Source organism: Hippocampus zosterae, chromosome 3 (genome assembly GCF_025434085.1).
Source record: "Hippocampus zosterae strain Florida chromosome 3, ASM2543408v3, whole genome shotgun sequence".
NCBI lineage: Eukaryota > Metazoa > Chordata > Actinopteri > Syngnathiformes > Syngnathidae > Hippocampus > Hippocampus zosterae.
This window is the reverse complement of record NC_067453.1, coordinates 18,714,375-18,732,177: the sequence shown is the minus strand read 5'-3', so window position 1 is coordinate 18,732,177 and position 17,803 is coordinate 18,714,375. Positions and strand designations below refer to the sequence as shown.

The 17,803-nt window shown below is 42.8% G+C and overlaps 3 protein-coding genes across 4 annotated transcripts; all 3 read left to right on the top strand.

The window, feature by feature from the left end:
- The first annotated feature begins 321 nt into the window (after positions 1-321).
- Positions 322-10,156, top strand: LOC127597405 (protein mono-ADP-ribosyltransferase PARP6-like). Of its 2 annotated transcripts, none has more exons than XM_052060398.1 (23): positions 322-1,398; positions 1,499-1,557; positions 2,109-2,177; positions 2,281-2,378; positions 2,464-2,524; positions 2,619-2,709; positions 2,795-2,861; positions 2,934-3,083; positions 3,151-3,292; positions 6,809-6,940; positions 7,178-7,273; positions 7,342-7,434; positions 7,510-7,635; positions 7,718-7,783; positions 7,856-7,923; positions 8,563-8,611; positions 8,750-8,862; positions 8,961-9,033; positions 9,382-9,451; positions 9,541-9,620; positions 9,700-9,757; positions 9,840-9,924; positions 10,006-10,156. In XM_052060398.1, the coding sequence occupies exons 2-23, from the start codon at positions 1,555-1,557 to the stop codon at positions 10,100-10,102; spliced, it is 1,887 nt and encodes a 628-aa protein (XP_051916358.1). In that variant the 5' UTR covers positions 322-1,398; positions 1,499-1,554; the 3' UTR covers positions 10,103-10,156. The 2 variants fall into 2 exon arrangements, with proteins under 2 accessions (XP_051916358.1, XP_051916359.1); XM_052060399.1 differs by having other exon boundaries at positions 323-1,398; positions 2,284-2,378.
- Positions 10,157-11,330: 1,174 nt separating this feature from the next.
- rpp25a (ribonuclease P and MRP subunit p25, a) lies at positions 11,331-12,832 on the top strand. The gene has a single exon (XM_052060400.1). The coding sequence runs from the start codon at positions 11,354-11,356 to the stop codon at positions 11,975-11,977; it is 624 nt and encodes a 207-aa protein (XP_051916360.1). The 5' UTR covers positions 11,331-11,353; the 3' UTR covers positions 11,978-12,832.
- Positions 12,833-13,745: 913 nt separating this feature from the next.
- LOC127597371 (cytochrome c oxidase subunit 5A, mitochondrial) lies at positions 13,746-17,232 on the top strand. Its single transcript, XM_052060360.1, has 5 exons — positions 13,746-13,918; positions 14,600-14,716; positions 16,452-16,573; positions 16,650-16,763; positions 16,844-17,232. The coding sequence occupies exons 1-4, from the start codon at positions 13,846-13,848 to the stop codon at positions 16,761-16,763; spliced, it is 426 nt and encodes a 141-aa protein (XP_051916320.1). The 5' UTR covers positions 13,746-13,845; the 3' UTR covers positions 16,844-17,232.
- Positions 17,233-17,803: the final 571 nt, after the last annotated feature.

The following is a 17,803-nucleotide window of genomic DNA, read 5'->3' as shown; positions in this document are numbered from 1 at the left end:
TTTTAGCCCATTTTTTTTTCTTTAACCAAACTGTGAAACCAACGTTGACCAGGTTATTATCCAACGAGTGAACCTATATCCAAGTCCTTCTCGTAACAACAGTATCCTCTAGTGGCTGATTAGTGGAAGTGGATAAATCTCTCAGCATCAAAACATGCAGCAAAGTTGAACGGTTTCTGTAAAGTATAGCACATCATCCGTCCATCCGTCCGTCCATCCATCCATCCATCCATCCATCCATCCATCCATCCATCCATCCATCCATCCATCCATCCATTATTCCAATCATTATCTGAACTGCTTTCTCGTCACGAGGATCGCGGGCGTGCTGGAGCCTATCCCAGCTGACTTTGGCCAGTAGGCGGGGTACACCCAGTCTGAACTGGTTGCCAGCCAATCGCCCACATCGACAGTCAACGATTCATCTTTGTATTGCAGTTCAAGAAAACTCGAAATCCTCAAGATGTTTTTTGATTCTTACACAAGAAACATGGTGCAATTCCAAAAGGGTTCCATAGTCATCAATTATTAGAATTTTAACTTGATTTGCGGTAATGGTTGCTGGAAATGGGGCTTTGTTGTCAGTAAAAAGTGCTTTATTTAAAAATGAATAATAATTCTAAGTGATGCCTAACTTTTGAATGGTCATGTATATTATTTCAAAATATGCACATTTGAGATTTTTCAAACAATTATTTGAAATGAAGCAATGATCAAAAATGTATTTAAGCTTCCCACTTTATTTCACAACACATTATTCTGTCTATTTCAATTCTATCAATGAACCTTTCACAGGAAATAATAAGCAGAAAAGCATGCCACTACCAAACACTATTTTAAGTGGATTACAGTACACTGTGAAAAGCACTTAATGAGAGTGCACATACTGTTTGTATGAAGGCCTCGCAAGTGTGTAATCTGACCAGACTGTGGAGCAACAGGTGGCTGCTCACAGGGGTTAACTGCTGATTAAGGTCAGACTGGAGATGGACACATTCAGACGGGGCAAAAAAAAAAAAGCTTATAATTGGCCAGATTTTGTCCGAAAAGCCATCACAGCAGTCGGCTTTAAGTGTGGAGGCTGGAGAATGTGACTAGTGTTGTTGTGTTTGACAGTACAGAAAACAGCATGATGCAGGTGTCAGCCTCTCCTAATGGAGATCACAGGAGGGCATCGACGACCTGCAGCTTATCGTGCTCCTCGAGTGCACGACGGAACATGTGGAACATCCTGCTGTTCAGATCGCCAAGAGGACATCTAGAGTCACACAACTAACCGAGCCATCAAACAGGGATCGTGTTTTTTTCCCACTTTTTCCCCCCAACTGGATCTCTGGATATAATCACTGTTTCATCAAATAAAAAATATGAATGCTCCCGGTTTCTCCGTGAGAAGAGGTAAGTGGTGACATTATGAATAAGCCATTCTGAACAAAAGAATGTAAATTACAGCAGTGAGAGGAAATGATCTATTTCAGTGTTTCTTTCCTTTCCTTAGCCGCAGAAGAGTAAAAGATTGTCCGCTGTTGATTGATAAGTGCAAAATTGCTGCACATGGTGAGTCCAGATTATTTCTTAAGTATTTCATATGCAAAAGAAGCAGTTTATAATGGACACATTTAAAATTTTACTATGCTACACGACACAATCTACAGACTTGGCTCCACTACAAGAGCTCTGACCAGGATTCTGCCTTTCTTTTTTAAAAATGCTATTATTATTTTTCTAAATCACACTTATATTGCTGCATGTTTGGAAATGTTGGCGTTTGGGGGGAAAAAAAGAAGTGAAGAGATTTGGAGTGCAGGACCAAACCAGTAGCATTCTTGGAGACAAGCTATTGGGATGATTTAACCCCCAATAATTACTCCAAATGCCAAACGTGTCATTTTAGAAGTGTGTGTCCAATTTATAGCTTTCGCATAAATCAGTACCCAAAAAGTAGCTCTCAGTTTCAACGTTCTAGTTCCAAAATATTCATTTTAAGTTAATCGGAGACTTCATATTGCCCATAGGTGTGAATATGACTGGTTGTCACCTACCTAGAGAGGATAAGCAATATAGAAAGTGAACGGACGGCTGAATTATTTTCCTATTCAACTGTTCAGGAAGCTGAGTGGCAGCAGTGGAGTGAAAGTGAGGAAGACATCGCCTCAGAGGAAGAAGGGACAACATATGTAAATATCACTTTGATTGTCCTTAAGCGGCTTATGTAGGAATAAGTAACTGCTGTCTCATCTTGAAGAACAGAAATGATGTGATCGCTTCTTCTTGTCCCAGCAGGAGTGCTGTGTCAACGGCCAGAGCTGCCATCCACGACTGAATAGTGACATTGAGATAGTCAGGAGCCTGTATTCACACAATTCAGTCACTGTCGGGTAAACATTGAAACAAAAATCAATCATGTTTCCACTTAAAACTTTTCTGCCTTTTCAACTCCTGCGTACATTCTGCGCTTTTCAGGGAATATCAATCAATTGATCAAGTGGATGTTGATCTGAACATTAGCGCCAACATTTTGAATGTAAGTTAAAACCGAAATTTCTTTCCAATTCAAAACAAAATGTAGACTTCCTCTTGCTGTGCTGCGAACCACACACGTTGTTTGGTGTCCGTAGGAGGACGTGGCTAAGGCCTGGAGGGTTAATACATCAGAGCCCATCGTTGTCCGCCTGCACTTCTCTTTGTCTCAATATCTCGATGGGCCCGGTGAGATTCTGCACTGCGCCTATTACAATCTATCTGACATCAGCGTTCTTCCGTGATGACGACCATACACGATTTCTCACCGTAGAACCGTCGGTGGAAGTCTTTCAGCCATCTAATAGACACCATTTCAATCTTGGAAAGCAACTGCAAAGGTAGGAGCATCAATTTATGTTCACGTATTCTGTCAGAAAGACTACCGGTAAGCTTTTAATATTGGCGCGCAGCGTTTTAGCTGTCTTCATCTCCCGGGAGTGGCACCATTTGACGAATGAGAACATGATAATGAGACAGAGGAGAAGACACAGCTGGTTCAGGCCTGGTGGAACCATGAAGAAATTCTGTGCAAGACTCAGCATCTGGCTGCCACTCTCGAGGTAAATAGCGTTCAGTATCTGATGTTGCTGCATGTTCCAGGCTTTTCTGATCGCCTCTCCCCCTTAGATCAAACACACTCCAAGATCGCAGCCTGAGGGGAAGGATTATTTTGCCCCCAATGAAACTGAACCATTTCGTCAATCACACGACATCCTATAACATCAAGAATCCATCAGGAGAACTCTTCACTTACACACCTGGTGGAAAGGTCGGTTCTGCCTCTTGAAGATATCCAAGACATTGACGGTTAAAAAAAAAAAAGGGTGAGGCATAACCAGTGACATAATTTTTGTGATCTTTGCTTCGCTTATAAATAAAATGTATTATTATTATTCATATAGGTCAATGGTGCCCAAACTTTTCGGATCGAAGATCTACTTTTCGATCAACTAACCTCCCGGGATCTACCCTTACCGGCACGCACGCACGCACGCACACGCGCACGCGCGCACGCGCACACACTTATTTACTTATTATTGGCTGTCCATCATGTCTGATGATGACACTTGCTCCAAGGGAAGGGAGGATGGGTTGGGGGGGGGGGGGGGTCAGCGACTCTGTCGCTGTCGCTGGTGCCACTTCTCGTGGGCATAGAGACCGATCCTTGAGCCGCAGACTCAACCACAGATGGAGCAAGGGAAACCGGATACCAGGGGGGTATCAGCTGCCCGCTGATGTCGTTGAATGCGTTTTTCGGTTCGTCTGGCTTGGTTAATTTGGTGTATTTGAGAGATTGCAGTGGCACAAGTGATCTGCCAGGTTGGTCTGTTGAGTGCAAGTGTTTCAAGCTGCGTGGGGTTGACGTTGGCTCGCTTTAGGAGGTCCCTGCTGTAGTCCTTGAGGCGTCGCTTTTACCCCCCATCAGAACGCTTTGCACCTCTCAGTTGGCCATAGAGGACCTGGCGGGGAAGGCGGTTGTCTGGCATGCGAATGGTGTGTCCGATCCACCGAAGATGTTTCTTCGCCACGGCCGCTTCCATGCAGATGGAATTGGTGCTTTTGAGGATGTCTGTATGGGGAATTCGATCTTCCCAGGACAGGCCGAGGATCTTTTGCAAGCAGCGGATGTGGAAGGCTTCCAAGGTAGTAATGTGCCGGCGATATGGAGTCCATGACTCTGACCCGTAGAGCAGAGTGGAGAGACGTACTGCATTGTACACAGCAATCTTGGTACGGGTCTTCAGGTTTCGGTCTTCAAAGACCATGCTGCGTAGGCGACCAAAGGATGATGATGCTTTATTAATACGGGTGTGGACTTCAGTGTCAAGGGAACAGTTTGAAGATAAAGTGGAGCCAAGGTAGGTGAAATGGTCCACTACGTTTAGTGGAGTGCCATTAATGTGAAAGGTGGGGGATGTGGAAGTTGGGGTAGTGAGTTGGAACATGACCTCAGTTTTTTTAATGTTAATCTGAAGACCAAAGGATTGGTACAGATTGGAAATGGTGTCCAGGGCGTGCTGCATAGAGTTTGAACTGTGAGCCAGTATAGTGCAGTCATCAGCATACTGAAGCTCACAGATCTGACAGATTTTTGTCTTTGTGTGAGCCTGGAGCCGTCTGATGTTGAAGAGGCTTCCGTCTAGGCGGTACTCCATATGGACACCGTCTTCATGTCCCATGCCACGGTGGAAGAGGCACGTAGTGGCAGAAAGGAGGATGTTAAAAAGCACTGGAGCCAAGACACGACCCTGCTTCACCCCAACTTTCACCTTGAAGAGCTCTGACTGGAGTCCTCCAATGAGCACTCTGTCTTGCATCCCATCATGCAGCTGCTGGAGGATGCTGAGAAACTTGGGTGGCACCCCAAGTTTGGAGAGGTGTTTCCAGAGCAACTCCCGGTTGATGGTGTCAAAGGCTTTGCTGAGATCGATGAAGGCTATGTACAGGTCCTTGTGATGTTCTCTGCTTTTCTCCATTAGCTGTCTTAAAACAAAGATCATGTCAATGGTGGATCTAGTCTTCCGGTAGCCACACTGAGTTTCTGGAAGCACACTTTCTGAGATGTGCTTGACCAGCCTGCTGAGCATGACTTTGGCCAAGATCTTTCCTGCGGTGGAGAGGAGAGAGATTCCTCGGCTATTCCCACAGGCTGCTCTGTCCCCTTTCTGCTTATAAATAACAACAATGTTAGCATCCTTCCAATCCTGCGGTACAGTCCCATATTCCCAGATGTTTTGAATAAGGAGGTGCAGTCGGCGCGTGAGGAGATAACCTCCGTGTTTGAAAACCTCTGCAGGGATGCCATCAGGACCAGTGCTTTTGTTGTTCTTTAGGCCCGCAATGGCTTGCTGGGTTTCAGAATAGGATGGTGGGGTGTCGAGGCTCATGATTGTTGGCAGGTCTGGAAGATTGTCCAGAATGTGTGGGTTGACAGGGTTGGTATGGTTGAGAAGATTTTCAAAGTGGTTTGCCCAACGGGCAAGGATCTCATAGTGGTCCTTGAGGAGTGCAGAGCCATCAGCTGATCGGACTGGAGCAATTGCCCGCTTCTTGGGACCATACAGTGCTTTGATGGCATTGTAGAAGCCCTGGGTGTTGTTACAGTCTGCCAGGTTTTGGATCTCATTTGCCTTCTGCACCCACCAGGTGTCCTCCATGATACGGCGTGCTCGCTGGGTCACTGTTCTAACTGCAGAAAAGGTGGCTTTACGGGTGAGAGATGTAGGGCAGGACAAGAGAGCTTTATGGGCCTCATGCTTTGCTTTCAGAAGTGTATGTATCTCGGTTGAGTTGCGCACACACACACACACGCACACACACACGCACGCCATAATGAGAAACAGCCTGAAACAGAGGCATGCGACGCACTTTTGCAGCCTGTTAACTATCGTAACTCACATGTACCGTTTTAAAGTGCTTCCCTGGACCCTCCCAGATTCCTATTCTTTGCCCGTGCCCTATTTACCTGCTTTATTTTATTTTTTTAAAAATGTTTTGGTGAAAATGACACTGAAAAGATGATTAGGGTGCAGCTTACATGAACACAAAAAAAAATATGTTACTAACATGTACAAAGACACACAAATGGTAGTTTGTTTTTTTTTTTCCTCGACACTGTTCGGATCTACTTGGGACCTGTCTTAGATCTACTGGTAGATCAGGATCGACGTAATGGGCACCCCTGATATAGATTAAAGAAGCAGGGTGGCTGAAGTGCAGTCAGGGCCTCCAAGGACTTCCTTGCTGGCCCGAACACAATCAGAAAAACTGCCCTACATTTACAACTTACCTGAAATAGTAATAATGTATTTCCAACAGTCACTTTTATATTGTTAAATGTAAAACTGCTATAATGGTGGCCCGCTGGTCCAGTGGTTGGCGCGTCGACCTCTCAGTGCCAAGGTCGTGGGTTCGATCCCGGCTTCCTATGTAGTGTTTTCATGTTCTCCCTGGGCCTGCGTGGGTTTTCTGCAGGTACTATGGTTTCCTCCCACATTCCAAAAACATGCATGGCAGGCTGATTGAACACTCGAAATTGTCTCGAGGTGGGAAGTGTGAGAGCGGATGGTTGTTCGTCTCTGTGTGCCCTGCGATTGGCTGGCAACCGGTTCAGGGTCCCCCCCCCCCTAATGCCCGAAGAAAGCTGGGATAGGCTCCAGCACCCTTCACGACCCTTGTGGGGATGAAGCGGATCAGAAAATGAATGAATGAATAAAACTGCTATATTGTAGTGAATGCTCCTGTGACTTGAATCTGAATTTTATTTGGGTATCTTCTTCCACAGAGGGTTGCTGTGTCAAGCGTGAAGTCGTCAGCTCAGCTCAGCACCAAACAGCTGATAGAGCTGCTGTTCTTCTCTCGGGCCATAGGGCACTGTAAGACCACACCGACTAGGCATCATGGCTTCTTGGTTCAGGTAAAGCAAATTAAAGCATGTGGAGAAGGCAACTCTACACTTGCTTCTGTCATATTGCGTGAGACGTTCATGTTTGGAATGAATTTGCAATCTGGTTGTTTGAAGAGTCAGTCCCATTGTCCAAAACAATTGAATTACATCTGCCAACACTAATTGTAAACATCTCGGGCAGATTAGATTCACACGATAGCACATACAAATGAAATCAAACCGGATTCCACTGTGATGTGCGCACAGGTTATGAGGTACGCAGAGCAGAGAATACCCACATTGAATGATTACTGCGTGATTTGTGACGAGAAGCATGTTTTCCAGAATGGTCCCATGTTGAAGGTAAGCCTTTGCAAACGTTAAGCTGCACTGAAACAAATGAATAAGAATTCTCTTATTTGAATTGCAAGCCTGCCGTTTGCACCAGGGAACTGTGCGTCTTTTCCTTTCACACCATGGGAGCGATGTCAGGCGCCACAGAGGAGGTGGCCACCGGTGCAGAGGTCAATAACGCACCCCGTCGTTGTTTTCACATCAACTTGGGATGATCCGTTTTCAAAAGGATTTTTGCTCCACAGGTGGTCGACTTGCTGGTGGCAATGTGTCGGTCAGCCCTGCAGTCGTCACGTAAAAGCATCATATTTGAACCGTACCCGTCTGTCGTTGATCCAAAGAACCCCAAAATGCTGGCCTTTAGTCCAAAGGTATCACCAGAACTCGGCTGATATTGACGGTTTGATCTGAAGATTCAATGCATTTCGTCTCAGGTTCTTTGTTTCATCACAGAGAAAGAGCTATGAAAGGTTGGAAAAAGCTCTGGACAGTGTCCTGCTGGTTAGGAGCATGACACAGGTTAATCCTACACTCCTGCCATTAATTTCACATGTTTGGCTTTGTTTTGACTTTGTGATCATTGTCACGCAGGGTTCATATTCTGATATCAAAAAGCAGATGGACAAGATAGACCCTCTCGCCCTCCCTTTACTGCAATGGTAAGATGCAAAGCATATTGAGCTTCACTCTCGTCGATTTAACAATGTATGTATTTCCTACGTTAGTGGTATACAGTTTGCATTATGGTGAGGAATGTATAAAATACGGGGTGCTTTGAAAAGCTGACATCATTTGAAATAGAAACATCTGACAAATTGTGCAAATGAAGTCATCTGGAAGATTTCTTGTCAACATTCCAACAATACAGTGGTGCCTTTAAATTTATATTTGAGACAGATAAGACTTACAGGCATATTCTTTATCCTCAGCCAAAAGCGATTGATAATAGAGACGCTTACTGAGCCAATTAGTTGTGAAACTATTATTTCTTGACTAACGTCAATATTCTTCCCCCTAGTGGCCACTCCAGAAATAGCCACAATGAATTAATCATGATCCACAAAGGTTTTCATTTGTTACATTCTATTACATTGTTATAACTACATGTGTGAAAGTAAAATATTATGCACGGCAACACCACAAAAAAAGTCTCTTATAGTTTCAATCAAAACCAGGCATGATTGTCTTTGTAAATCTAACCATATGGTGCAAGCGTACTTAATGTTCTGACCGCTTCGAGGATCAAACATGGCCCATTAGAGTGAGTCTCGTCTCTTTGTTCGTATGTTTGACATCAGGATTTTATCAAGCAACAGATCTCACATTGTCAAGCTTCCCGCCACCAGGGTAGGACAGTGCAGTCTTTCACTTTCAGTAGCAGTACATATGGCTAGTGTCGCGGCCCCGTGTTAGAAAATATAGCAGATGACGTTGAAGTGTTGTGCTTACGCCGTGTCTCTCTTTTCTTTGCTCGCTGCAAAATAGCAACTGTCATTTATGCACACGCCTCACCAATTCCTGCTCATCAGCAGCCCCCCGACCAAAGAGGCTCGTTTTCAAACTGCACGCAAACTCTACGGCAGCACCTTTGCCTTCCAGTGAGAACATTGGTGGTCATTCGTTCACATCGATGGAACACATAGGTCCTGATTCATCTAATCATCACAATATATATATATTTTTTTGCTTTCCACAGCGGTTCCCACATTGAAAACTGGCATTCCATTTTAAGAAATGGACTTGTGAATGCCTCCAATACTAAATTCCAGGTAAGGGGATTATGATTCTTAAACTTTATCTCATGAACTCCGGTTCACCAACATCGTGTCGATCTTTCGGCATTGTGATTTCCTCGGGATATTTGTTGGAGACGTGATTATTTGCACATGTAAACGTGCGCAGTGATAGAAATGAAGTGTTGCAAATGGATATCTGTTTCCTGCCATGTTCAATCATTTATTCATATATATGATCAGTGTCTCAACATTGTGTGATTTCAGATGTATGTACCCCTTCACATTAATCAGTACTCAAGAAGTAGCTCTAAGTTTCAAAAGGTTCAAAAGTCTGATAACGTTTCAGCGTTGTTGGTCGTTCCACTTGTTTCTTTTGAAAAGATGCATGGAGCTGCGTACGGCAAAGGGATCTATTTAAGCCCAATCTCAAGCATATCGTTTGGATATTCTGGTATGTTTTCACCTACGTTCTTAAAAAAAATACAAATAAAATTGAAGTCTTTCTTTAGATTCCTGTAAGGTGTGCTCTTTTCTGTTCAGACATGGGCAAGGGACAACACCAGATACCCACGAAAGAAGAACTCCTGAAGAAATGTAATCGGATAAATAGAATCCAACAAGTAAATCCCTCTTTATTCATTTTTAATTTTCAAAGATGTCCATCCTGACATTTCATATTATATTATCTCATTGCTGTAGGAGCTCCCTTGCAGGTTTCTTCAAAGTAGGAACCTAAACTGTGTCGCACTTTGTGAGGGTACGTATGAGCAAAATCGTTTGAAATTTTTCGCGACACTTTCTCATAAATCGGGTTTGCTCCCTGGGTTTTCTTTTCACAGTCATCACGTCAACGGATCTTAAAAAGCACGGGAACATCTGGGTGTGTCCCATACCCGACCACGTGTGCACACGTTTCCTCTTTGTGTAAGAACAACCGAACGCAAACTCTTGGTCCAGATTGACTGACACACTGCTCAACGCTTGCACTGTCTTTGTGTGCCTCAGGTATGAAAATGGTTGTGTGGGAGATGTCCACATCAACGCTCAGGAAGAAGAGATCCAGAGTCAAATTTTAGAGGTCATTGCAACCAAGCCCAGCTGAAAAAAAGTACTGGTACTACAAATCATGGAGGACATGGAAAAGTGTCATTACACAACATGAAGCAGCATTTTTCCACAGAGGTCTTGTCTTGAGAGAAAAAAATTGTCTAAACTAGAATTGAAAGATTTTTTTTTTTGAATTAAGTTACAAATGTGTTTTTTCTAAGTATGAATATTTCAAATTGTTCTTTCGTGTGTTTGGTGTTCAAAAAGGCAATCACAACTTCAAAGCAGCGAAAATCAACAAGAACAACTAGAGGGCCGAGTAATTGCCTTTAAAAATGATCACATGTTCAAAATGATGCTTGCTTTTATTTTTACTAAAATACACAAAGTCAATCATAAAGCTGCGCTCATTGTTCATTTCAGCAAACAACAGGAGATGCATCCCATCCTGTGAGGCGGAATGGCAACATTATAACACTGTTGTGCTTCCATATGAGCCCCACAGCTGCCTCCCCAATTTTCTCCTGCCAGCATTGTTGACATCTGAGGACAAAGCTGTTTGTTTTCTTTGTTTTTTTTGGGGTGGGGGGTTGTTTGTTTTACAGACCAAAAAAACATGGCTGCTCCAATGTTTAAATGTTCTTATTAATTTACAGGAGGCCCAAAGTGTCTCGCATTTTCTGGGTCAGCCCAGCAGGCGACTTAACTGACTAAAAGGAGGACAAATGTCTGTATTAGCCCAAAGGAAGACATTTCCTAAATACCATACGGCCCCTTGTAAAGCGGGCAAAGGACAAGTAAAGCCATCGAGGATGTAACTCTCTTATTGATTAAAACAGGAACATCAAATTGTTATTTGAGTTAAAACAAGTGCATCCGTGCATCTCATCAAATGATGTGTATTCAGCCGCTTTTTTCAAGCAACCGCATTGGAGCTTCAGGGTCTCGCCAAAGTTGCTTGTCAACCCGATAAATGACATTAACGATGGAATTCAATGAGGCAAAATGTTGCATGTGCCTTTAAGAGCTTTTTGTGCCACTGCACTGTCGGAGCCTCATGTGTGGTTGTGGGCATCAGCTGTCCTCATTGTTGAATGGCGCAAGGACCTCTTTTCTTTCACTTCAGAGGGATTTGACGAAGAAAGTCCTTTTTACTACTCCTTTGCAGTCATCTGAGAATGAAAGAATTGACAGAAAACGAAAGTTTGGATTACGAAGCTGTTTGATTCTGGGGAACTCTTTCAGAAAGCGCTCCAATTATTTAAAGAATTCCTTCCCTTTTTTACCTTTTTTTTCTTTTTAAAGAATGGCAGAAGCCATGGCTCAGAAGGTTTGTTCAAGTACTTCACTCAACCCAGCCATCCAATCTTTACCCCCTATACTCTGTCTGAACAACTTCAGGAGAGTCAGGCGCACGGAGGACGGCGGTCCCTATCCCATCCCTGGACTCGCCACAGACTTTCTCCACATGCGAGTGAGAGAAGGAAGCAAGATCCGCAATTTGCTGCGGTTCGCGACAGCTCGCATGCGAGGCGAGGGAAAAGACAGCCACGGGCGGTCAACAAGACAGGTTGTCTTCACTGGCTCAGAAAGAGGGGTCACCAAAACCATCACCTGCGTGGAGATCCTCAAACGGAAAGTAGAAGACCTCCACCAGGTGTCCAAGCTCTACTACAAGACCGTGGATGAAGTCTGGGAAGCGTCACAACACGGAGCGCCAGATGTAACCATGCAGAGGACGGTCCCTGCCATCTGTATCTTGCTCTCCAAAGACCCTCTCAATCCCCACGAGCCCGGATACCAGCCTCCCCACTCAGTTAGCACTCCCACAGAGGATACAGGGATGTGCGGAGCAACGCTCTGGCCGCCTCATTGCCCCACGGTAGCCAAGAGATTCTGCCGGGAGGACGAGAGCAAATGTGTTACATGATCTCCCAAACGAAGCCTCCAAACAGATTTCTGCGTTCAGCATGTTGGAGGTTCATTTGTCAAAATATGTAGACATTCATCTCCGAAAATGCTCCTATTACCAGAGCTATGTAAAGTCCTTGAAATCCTTCTTGAGGATTATTATCGAACAAGTGATTTATCTTCAAGTTTTTACTGTTAGTAATAACAGCATTAATCAGCATTTAATAATATAATTGACTATTTTGACCACTTCATCTTCATGATGAAAGCCGTCACTCGTGTGACTCTCCACTTCATCTTGGCTGACACTGATAGCAGTGCTGACTCTTGTTGTCGATTTTGCCCATTCAGTGTCAGCGTGGAAAAAGAATGAAATTTTTGGAAGCTTCAATAAAAACAGTTTTTTGTCCTCTCAACCTTTCCTCTTCTCTGCTCTACTGGAATAACTTTATTATATAATAATTTTCTCACGACTTGCCAACATGTGTATTTTTTTTTTTTTAGATATACAGTGATCCCTCGCTATTTCGCGGTTCGTTTATCCTGGCTTCAGTGCATCGCGGATTTTTTCAAACATTTTCATTAAAAAAAATCACATACATGGAGTACAGTACTGTATATGTTGCTCTATGTGACTTGCAGTTTTTTTGCTGACTTTCGCAGCTTCTCGTGGACCGTTTGCAGACTTAATTGGTCGCTACTTCGCGGATTTTTGTTAATCACGGGTGGTTTTAGTCCCCATTAACAGCGATAGGGATTATTGTATACAATTGATACACTGCTGTGGTTAAAAACTCTTACTGGTGTAACGTCATATCATTTAAAACAATCATCATTCCTTTTACAGTCCCTTTTACAGTTTGTATACCACACACACGCACACACACGCCTCAAAATCTGATTTATCAGCAATCGGTTCTATAGCCCCTCATGATCTTTTTTTGAATTGAAAGGATTTCACTGTAATAGTCTGCCATCAGATTAAAACCCAGAAACATTAACTAACATTGAAAATGAATATGAGCAAAGCTGCTTACTATCTCCCTCCGTATGGATGTGAAGCATATTATCGTATTATTTTCTATAAATCCAGGACTAGATATTAACATTAAAAGGAAAATGGAGAAGTAACACAGAGGGCTAACACTTGTGTTTTATATACATGAGTGTGTAGTACAACAAAGTATTACAATGGAACAAGAAATGAATTTAATTATTTATTTGCAAAGAAAACAAATGATGTGTGATCAGACATTGTTCAAGTACTGTCCTACGGGAACGCAAAGGTTTTGTTCTTCCATGTCACTTTAGGCCTCGGGGTTCCGTGCTGATCACCCCCCCCCCCCCCCCAATCTCTGTACACAACCAGAGGTTTGCCACAGTTGATACGTTGGTAGCATGACATATTCGTAAATAAGTGTTATATTAACACTAAATATCAGTAATAACTTATTTTCTGGAATGTCCAATTAATCAAACGTAAAAAAGAAGAGGTGATAAATTTACTTGGGTGTGCCTGCAAACCTGATTGAACGTCACCAATCATCCCCTCCCTCACTGATTGGTTGATTTCTTAAAAATCATATTAGAGGTACAAGATGCTGCAAGAGAAGCTCTTTTTCATCGGACAAGAAGGTTTTTTTTTAACTGCGAACTCCCCTTTCAAGACTTTTAGGAGTGGGCTTGGAGCTTTTACACACTAAATATCTGTATTGCTGCACTACAAAGTATACAGCGTGTCAGCATTTGTAGTTCTAGGTCAACTTGGCGGGGGTGGGGTTGCACATGCGCATCAGGAACTGATGACGTCCGAGTCACTAAGCGGCGTTTCCTGAGCTTCCTGGTAGGATAACTGACCGGTCGGTCGCAGCTTGGCTGTCCTGCATCATGTTGAGAGCAGCCGTCCGCCTGTCTTTCTCCGGTGTTCGGAGTTTGACACGTACAAAACCGGTTTGCCAAGGTACTTGTCACTAATATTTGCTCGGCGTTGTTACTTTAGGAGCTGAGGAAGGTGTTCGTGACTGGGGGCGGACACATCGGTGTACCCTCGCTGCTCCCGTGCTAGTTAACGTTAACACGTGTAACGATCGTTTACAAATATTTAATTACGCCTGTCAATGTGTTATGCGATAGAGTACAGACTCAAACTATGAACAGCCGTTTCACACATGGGCGCGGTGGCATGTTAACGCCCGTTTGGGTAGCTTGTTTCGGTGTGTGTCCTTGCCGTGACCCAGTTGAAAGTGTCATGCGTGGGGCCTAGTGGTAGTGCCGCTAATGCTAACGCGTTGAACGAACAGAGTTCAAATCCCTTTTTGCCACCGGGTTGTCCAAAATGTTTATATGACGTCTTAGTGTGATACTGACACGCGTATTTGGCTAGTGTTGAATTTTATAGATGTGATATTTTAATTTGTCGGCCTCTAGCTCTTGTGACCAGGACGCCCTTAGCCATATATAGATAAATTCCATTGTCAGACATTCTTTATTCCATAGTCGAAACTGTTGTATTTTTAAAACTATGCAAGACTTTACGGTTTCCGTTTTACTAGCTGTCTTTCGTTCGCTGTGGACAGCGTGCCTTTCAGTTTTACGTACAGTGCATTAAATTGAGATTATTTTTATCACTGTCTTCTATCAGGTGCTTTGGCCTCAAGGTGCTATTCACATGGGAAACAGGAGACCGACGAGGAGTTCGATGCACGCTGGGTAACCTACTTCAACAAGCAAGACATCGATGCGTGGGAACTGCGAAAAGGTAACCTCAGGGTCAGGAGGGTTACTTTTAAAATCTACCCGTACTCCAATTCAGGTACTTGTAACCTGTTAAGCAATGTGGTTTGATTTACGAACTGTCCCACAAAGCAACACCTCACTTTGACAGACATGCATGGATCGATGTATCGGTAGACACGCACTTAATTCATTGCATGAGAGAAAAGAAATTTGCTTTCTCCGTGTTATTGTTATAAACCGTGATACTGGGAAAAGAGGATGAAGGGGCACACATTAGGCTTATGAAAGCAACATTTGTTGCCAGTAGCCCCCCATTTACCGCCCCAATCTCACCTACTCACATGCACACACTGCAAAAAAACACTTTCGTACCAGTGGCAAATTTAGCTTGCTTCCACAATCGCTGTTTGACAAGACGACAACAACAAGACACCGCTTACTTTTTAAAACTGTAATCATGCTTCTATTACTGCGTCAATTTAAGGTTGTTCACATTCGCATTGCAGGCCATGATGCCCATTTCTATGTATTTATTTATTGTTGAATCCTATCGGTTTGTTGTCATTCACTTTACAAAAACAAGCGTGACTCCTAATGTGAAGGGATCTCATCCATGATGTGTGACGAGCGTGCACACCAAACATGATGTTGAGTGCACACACACCAAAAAACAAAACAAAACGATAATGTTTAAGAATACATTATGGAAGTAAATATGGTCGTGCATGTAGTGTGGCTCATGTTAGATTGACAAAGGAGCATGGTGGGTAGAGGTAGGAATATTTTCAGGAAATGAGATGACGCTATTCAATCTCATTTAATTTGTATTTATTTTTTCACTTAATTGAACCGTCTGCATGACTAAATTACTATCACCACTTTATAGCTTCATATTTTAAGTAGGATCAAATGTAAAGTAACACTGTTACTCAAAACAACTTCGCAGATCCACAGACAATTGTCAGAAGTCTCCCGAGCACTTCCCACGCCAGTGCAGAGTGCATGTTTGGCTTTTGATGATTTCTAGGTCGGAGGTGTACAGAGTGGTGCTCCCACTGAAGACGCATTGCATACGTATCCGATTTAAATCCGCATACAAATGAGGCCCGGGTTGGGTTTGGAAAAATCAGAATTATACTGTTCACATTGCATGAAAAAAATCTGATATACTGTATGTCGCTTATGGGTTGAAAAATCTGACTTGACCTGCAGTGTGAACATAGCCTAATTGATCTACTGTGGTGCATTCAGTCTCATTTCAAGTTATGTCGCAATAGAGAATGACACACCCGCAAATTCATTGTGCCACACCGTCAATTGAGGAAGAGCCAAGGCACTTTTTAAGGAAATATCAGCCATCCATTTTCTATGGTCCTTCACTTTCACACGTGTTCCAATTTAAATATATTGATCATTTTGTATCACATAAAAAAAAACGTGCATTCCATCTGCCAATGGAAATGTTTCAACTATCACGTTTATATCAATAATCTTTCATCTAGAACTGCTTCAGACAACAAAGTGTATGCAGAAAATTGGTGAAGATTGAATCGACTGTCTGTGTCCTATGTGTTGTCTTGTGTTATTTTTGTTATTTTGACTTCAAAATGGCGCCGCGAGCGTGGCTGCCTTTCCAGCAGCTCCTATATTTTGTTGTTCTACTTCTTACTTTCATAACTTTGCTGCTGTGAATTGGGAATTTCTCCATTGTGAGACTAATAAAGGTTTTTCTTCTTTTCTTATAATGTGTCTTTCAGGGATGAACACGTTGATTGGTTACGATCTGGTACCTGAGCCAAAGATTCTTGAGGCAGCGCTGCGAGCTTGTCGGAGGTTAAACGACTTGGCCAGTGCAATTCGAATTCTCGAAGCGGTTAAGGTGAGAAGACACGTGCCAGTGACCATCGTCTCTTGAGTTGATTGATTGAGCATCGCTTGCCGGTTGACTCCTCAAGGATAAAGCTGGCCCACACAAAGAGATCTACCCATACCTTCTACAAGAACTTAGGCCAACATTAGACGAGCTCGGAATCTCTACACCTGAAGAGCTCGGTATCGACAAAGTCTGAGTAAGTTATCTGAGCCGACGTTTTCTTGACTTGTATCGCTAGAAGTCAGTCTCCTGCAATGCGGTTTGTTTATCTTCCAGATCAAGTGGAATTGGAAGTCCGAAGAACGCAGAATCTTGTCTATCTATGTTTGCCTCATCTGTCTGATATTTAAGTTTGCCTTTATTGAGGTCTTTTGCTTGTAAAATATTGATGAACTTAATAGAGGACAATTTATCTGTAATGTTTGTCGCAAAATTTTCAGAATACTGTTTTAAAAGAAAAAATTGAGTACTTAAGGAAGCAATAGATTCGTTATGAGTTGCTTCAAGAGAGGCTGCACTTGTTTGGAAGTGCTTATGTGAAGTTCACTTGTCGCCACCAGAGGCCAGCATTTTCACTTTATTAAGCCATTCAACTGCTTTTGTGGGATTTTCATTTCAGGGACAATGTTCAATGCAGAGATTCAAATAAACATGTTCAAATGGCACGTTGGTTTTACAGTGTAATCAATTCAACACGCGAATTAAAGAATCAAATCAGTAATATACCATCATCTGATGTGATAGATTGTTGGTAGTTATTGGCGATTCAAGTTTGTTTGTTTGATTATTGAACATAAAACATATACAGTAATAATTTGACAGAAAATAAGGTAGATAAAAAAGTAAAAAGAAAGAAATCAGTCTTCATTCGTTATGTTCAAGGGAGTAGGATGAAGTAAAAAAAACTTATCTAGTCCTACCCCGTTATGTGTTTGTATCTACTAAATCATTTTTATATCAATCAGAAAAGAAAGTAAGAAGTCTCCATTAAGGCTCATACTTTACCCTTAACCGTGATATTTTCACAACTTTTGGTTTGTATCGGGATTATATACATCCTCACCCTGGCACTCTTGTGTCAATTTTCTCTTGTATTTATAATGGATATTTCAATGTTGTTAAAGCAAAAATAGGAATAAATGAGACCTCTGTCAACAAACCGCTCTTTTGCACTACTTTGTGTAACATGGTCATGACATCCCCAAAATGGATCTGTCACATTTGGTGTACATAATT